General features: G+C 40.1%; 2 protein-coding genes across 2 annotated transcripts; both read right to left on the minus strand.

Annotated features, from left to right (window-relative positions):
• Positions 1-1,365: 1,365 nt before the first annotated feature.
• On the minus strand, positions 1,366-3,151 carry LOC145157564 (uncharacterized). The gene is made up of 3 exons (XM_079076590.1): positions 3,004-3,151; positions 2,226-2,800; positions 1,366-1,614 (listed from the first exon to the last, which is right to left on the minus strand). Exons 1-3 carry the CDS (start codon positions 3,149-3,151, stop codon positions 1,366-1,368), a joined length of 972 nt encoding a protein of 323 aa, XP_078932716.1.
• A 1,128-nt stretch (positions 3,152-4,279) lies between these two features.
• LOC145157565 (uncharacterized) lies at positions 4,280-4,648 on the minus strand. Its single transcript, XM_079076591.1, has one exon. It carries the CDS (start codon positions 4,646-4,648, stop codon positions 4,280-4,282), a length of 369 nt encoding a protein of 122 aa, XP_078932717.1.
• Positions 4,649-6,000: the final 1,352 nt, after the last annotated feature.

Here is a 6,000-nt window from a genome sequence, read left to right on the forward strand (position 1 = left end):
TGGACACCTTTATATATATGAAGGTCCTTAAGGGCTTGGATGTCCACAAATTTTTGTGCCCCTTTTACCCTTTGAATAAAGCTTGCATACAAAATCTCTTGTTGATTGAACTCAAAAATAAGACCAAATTCATAGGGGTTTTCCATGGAATGTTGGTCTTGTTCATCATTGGTCTCTTGACCACCCGTATGTGAAGTCCCAATTCTAGCCCTTTTTCCACGGGGAGCCATTGCCCAAATGAATTCAACAAAGTTTTGCACACAATGTTGGACAATTTTCAACTCTAAAGTATGCACAAGAACTAGCAATATCACCAAAAATCACCCCAAAAAGAATGTGGTTCTAACTATACGCACAAAGTAAAGAGTTTTGAACAATTATACCAATTTGTGCTTGAAAATGGTGGTAGGGTGATGTTCAATGCTTCCCCAAACTTATCCTACAAGATATTACAAACATTAGCACAAAATTGGGAGACTCGGAAAATATATGGTTTGCTCAAAAGCCCCAAATCGGCTATTATTGGGTGAAATTAAAATGTATGATAAAGAAGATGTAGAAAAGAGAAGAATTTCATACCTTGGAGCTTATTTTTGAAGCAAAACTGAGGAACATGGAGTGTTTTTGAGGGTTTTTTCGAAGGGGCCAGTAGGGAAGAGAAGAACCGCAGGCTATGTGAAAAGAATGTGTTAAAAAATCGAGTTTTAGGCTTTAAAATCGTCCAGCTCTGTTTTTACGTTTACACGGCCCGTGTAAACAAAAGGGTAACATTTACACGGCCGTGTAAATGTCGCGTTTTAACTGTACTGACTGAACGTTTACACGGCTCGTGTAAACCATAAGCATAAGTTTACACGGCCGTGTAAACCTCTGTAAAGGCCAAAAATTTTGATTTTTTCACTTTTTGAAATTGTAACCCGCTAATCCACTACTGCCCAAAAAATGATTTTTTACCCTCTTTAAACATGAGAAACAACTTGGAGACTTGAAAACGAAGAAAATATAATGGAAAAATAAGAAATGACAAAAATACCCCCGGGTTGCCTCCCGGTTAGCCGCCCATTTTTAATGTCGTTGGCTCGACTTGGACCCCAACTATTTCTCAATTTTGGTACTTTGGATCTGTTACTTCCTCCACTTCTTCATTTTTCACTTGAAATCCTTCATAATAAGGCTTCAAACGATGATTGTTTACCTTAAAGATCTTCCCGGTTTTTTCACTTGTGATTTCTATTGCACCATGCTCAAAAACATTAGTGACAACAATTGGTCCCACCCAACGGGACCTTAATTTACCAGGAATCAATTTGGAACGAGAATTGTAGAGTAATATCTTTTGACCTTATTCAAATACCTTGCGTGCAATCATCTTGTCATGGTAGGCTTTGGTCCTTTCTTTGTAAAGGACTTCATTCTCATATGCTCATTACGGATCTCCTCAAGTTCGTGTATGTCAAGCTTCCTCTTCTTTCCCGATTCACTTAGATCCATGTTGAACTGCTTGATTGCCCAATAGGCTCTATGCTCCAACTCAACGAGTAATCGACATGGCTTTCCAAAAACAATGTGGTATGGAGACATCCCAATTGGAGTTTTGTATGCAGTGTGGTACACCTACAAAGCATCATCAAGACGTGTGCTCCAGTCTTTGCAGTTTGGATTGACTGTTTTCTCCAAAATGCTTTTGATTTGCCTGTTGGGGACCTGTACTTGCCCATTGGTTTGGGGGTGATAGGATGTTGAGACTTTATGATTTACCCCATACTTCTTCAGAACGGCTTCAAGCATCCGGTTGCAAAAATGAGTCAATGGTCACTTATGAGAGCTTTTGGAGTGCCAAACTGGGAGAAAATATGTGCCTTAAGAAAATCCACCACAACTTTGGAATCATTAGTATGGGTGGCTTTGGCCTCCACCCATTTAGGCACATACTCCACCGCCAACAAGATATACGAACAACCAAAAGAGGGCGGATATGGTCCCATAAAGTCAATATCCCATACATCAAAGATCTCACATACTAAAATGGGGGTAAGGGGCATTTGATTCCTAGAGCTTAAGGACCCGGATCTTTGGCATTTATCACAATGTGCACATAACACATAAGAATCGTGAAAAATAGTAGGCCAAAAGAATCCATTATCTAAGACTTTTCTAGCTGTCCTTTGGGGTCCAAAATGACCTCCACAAGCATAGGAATGACAAAAGTTAAGGATGGATTGTACCTCTTTTTGCTTAACACACCTTCGGATCATTTGGTCTGCAAAATACTTCCAAAGGTAAGGCTCATCCCATACGTATCGCTTAGCCTCCTTCTTGATTTTTTCCTTTTGCCAACGGGTGGAATCCGGGAGAAATTGATTTGTGACCAAGTAATTGATGATATCTGCATACCATGGTGCTTCTTTGGCTACAAATAAGTGCTCGTCTGGAAATGTGTCACAGATTGGTATACTATCTTCGAGTGATACAATGCGGCTTAGATGATCTGCAACTAAATTCTCCTTCACACTTTTTTCTTTGATTTCTATATCGAACTCTTGCAAAAGCAACATCCACCGTATTAGCCTCGGATTTGAATCTTTCTTGAGTAGTAAATGCTTTATAGCTGCATGGTCCAAATAGATAATCACTTTGGTTCCGAGGAGGTATTGTCGGAATTCCTCCAATGCAAAGACAATAGTTAACAACTCTTTCTCAGTTGTGGTATAGTTGTTCTGTGCGCTATCAAGAGTCTTTGATGCATAGTAGATGACATGATGTGCTCTGTCCACCTTTTGACCCAATACCGCCCCTACGGCTGTGTTGCTCCATCACACATGATCTCAAACGGGAGATCCCAATTAGGTGGTTAGATGATTGGAGCGGAGGTGAGTAAATCTTTCAAACGATCAAAAGCCTCCTTGCATGGTCATGTAAACTCAAATTAAGCATCTTTTTGGAGTAGTTGACACATCGGCACCGTAATCTTTGAAAAATCTTTGATGAACCGCCGATAGAAACCTGCATGACTAAGAAACAAACGAACTTCCCGAACATTTTTCGGGTAAGGAAGACTCTTGATAACATCTATCTTGGCTTTGTCAACTTCCAAGCCTTTTGGGACACAATATGACCTAAAATCAATCCCTTGTCCACCATGAAATGGCATTCTTCATAATTAAGCACAAGATTTGTGTTAATGCACCTTTGCAGAATTTTTGTTAGATTGCTCAAGCATTCATCAAAGGAGTTTCCATAGACTGTGAAATCATCCATGAAGACTTCAATGATGTTTTCAACATATTCAGAAAAAATGCTCACCATGCATCTCTGAAATGTTGTGGGTGCATTGCATAGACCGAAAAGCATACGCCTATAAGCAAATGTGCCAAAGGGACAAGTGAAGGTGGTTTTCTCTTGATCTTCCGGGGCTACCGGAATTTGATGAAAGCCCGAGAAACCATCTAAACAGTAATAGTGGGATTTGCCTGCCAATCCCTCTAACATTTGGTCAATAAATGGTAGGGGAAATGGTCCTTTCTTGTTGAAGCATTCAACTTCCTATAGTCAATACAAACTCGCCACCCCTTTTTCACACGAGTTCGCACCAATTCTCCTTCATCATTTTTGACAACTGTTCCCCCAGCCTTTTTCGGGACTACCTGAACGGGGCTCACCCATTTACTATCTGAGATAGGGTAAATCATACCTGCATCCAAAAGCTTCATGATTTCTTTCTTGACCACCTCCATCATGGGTGGATTCAATCTTCTTTGTGCCTCTCGGGTTGGTTTGAAATCTTCCTCCATGAGAATTTTATGCATGCATAAAGAGGGACTCAACCCCTTTATGTCAGCAATCGTCCACCCAATAGCCTTTTTATACTCTTTCAGCAATTTCACCAACTTTTTTTCTTCTTCTTTCGACAACTTATTGGAGATAATGGCAGGCAATGTCTCCTCTTCTCCAAGATATGCATACTTCAAATGCTCAGGAAGAGTCTTTAATTCCAGCTTTAGTGCCTGGACAACAGAAGGAAGAAGTTTTGTGTTAGAAATGGGCAGTTTCAGCTTGGTATTATCATACCTCATTTTCTTCCTTTCTTCCACGAACTCCACAATTTCTAGTAATTCCTCATCAAGCTTGAAATTTGCTGCAATTTCCTTGACCAAATTGTTATTAAAATTCCTGCTTAAAACTAACTCCAAAGAATCATGGTTAGTCAACTCAAAACACTTTTCAGTCAAAGGTTGGATCACATCAACGAAATTTATACAATGAACACCGCTGGGATACCTCATTGCTTCATATATATTGAAGTTAATGATTCCCCATCAAAATCCATAGACAATGTACCATTATAGACATTAATTTTTGTTCTTGCTGTTTTTAAAAATGGTATACCTAAAAGTATGGAACTTGAGGTTTGGTCATCATCTCCCATATCAAGCACATAAAAATCAGCGGGAAACACAAGTTCATTGACTTGCACTAATATGTCCTCTATTACACCTTTTGGATGTACCAAAGATTGATCGACAAGTTGAATTATGACTCCGGTTTCGGCTAGAGGTCCAATTCCCATTGTTTTATAGCTTGAGTAGGGTAAAACATTAATTGATGCTCCAAGATCAAGCATTGCACGTGGCACAAAACGGTTACCCATTTTACAAGGAACCGTGAATACACCCGGATCCTTGCATTATTTTGGTAGCCGTTTTTGTAACACGGCTGAAACATTTTCCCCAACTTTCACAATGTGATATCCTTTAAGCTTTTTCTTAGATGTGCAAAGTTCCTTAAGAAACTTAGCATATCTAGGAATCTATGTAATAGCATCTAAAAGAGGGATATTGATTTCAACCTTTCGGAACATTGACATGATTTCGTCATCTTCCCGTTCTCTCTTTGTGTTTGTTAGCCTTGAAGGAAATGGAGCTGGTGTGACTTTCATTTCGGTCTCTATTGGCTTCTTTGACTTTGAAGTATTTTTCCTTTCCTCTTCTTTGACAGCTTCTTCTACCTCAATCTCTTTCTCTTCCTCTTCTTCATCCGGCATCCTTGGACCTTCATAGCTTTTCCCACCTCTTAAGGTAATGGCACATGCATTGTGTTTCGGGTTCTTCTCGGTTTGAGATGGTAGCTTGCCTTATGATTCTATCTTACTCACGGATTGAGCCAGTTGTGACACTTGTTTCTCCAAGCTTTTTATGCTTGCCTTGGTTTCTTGTTGGAAGCTTTGAGTGCTAGTGGCAAGGCTTTTGACAATGTCTTCTAGTGACATGCTTGATGAACCCGCTTGTGGAGGTGGTTGTGGTGGATGCCTTGGCTGAAAATTTTGAGGTTGAAAAGGTGGTCTTTGTTGATTTTGAGGAAATGGTGGTCTTTGTTGGTATTGATGTGGTTGATTTGGTTGATAATTTCCTTCTTGAGTTCCTCCCCAACTTTGATTGTTGTTCCATCTTTGGTCAACTCGTGGCTGCTCAAATCCCCTTTGGTTTGACCCAAAATATCCTCCTAAAGCATTTGCTTCCACATAATCCTCATCTTGAAGTTGTGGGCACATATCGGTTGGATGCCCCACTTGAGTGCAAATACCACAAGGGCGGGGTGTGGGCTGCACACCTTTGTCTTTGGCTAGCACCATTACAACTTTTGTAAACTCGGACAATTAAGCTTCAATTTAAGGAGTTTTCACTTCCTTTACACCTCGGGGTGCATCCGTATACCATTCTTCATCATGGCTTGAATGTTTAGAATCTTTAGCCATGTTCTTGATTGGGTTGCAGATTTTGGTTGGAGTCTTGTCGGGTAAAGATCAGCCACTTGAAGCATTAAGAAGCCTTCTTTCCATTGGAGTCATTCCTTCAATGAAATATTGGAGAAGTTGGTATTCGGTGATTCCATGCTTTGGACAACGGGAGAAAAGTTTCTTGAATCTCTCCCAATATGTGTGAAAAGCTTCTCTTTTATGTTGCTTGATTCCAATGATTTCCCTCCATAGGGCTGAAGCTTTCA

Source organism: Lactuca virosa, chromosome 2 (genome assembly GCF_052849685.1).
Source record: "Lactuca virosa cultivar CGN04683 chromosome 2, Lactuca_virosa_CGN04683_v6, whole genome shotgun sequence".
In the NCBI taxonomy this organism is placed as follows: domain Eukaryota; kingdom Viridiplantae; phylum Streptophyta; class Magnoliopsida; order Asterales; family Asteraceae; genus Lactuca; species Lactuca virosa.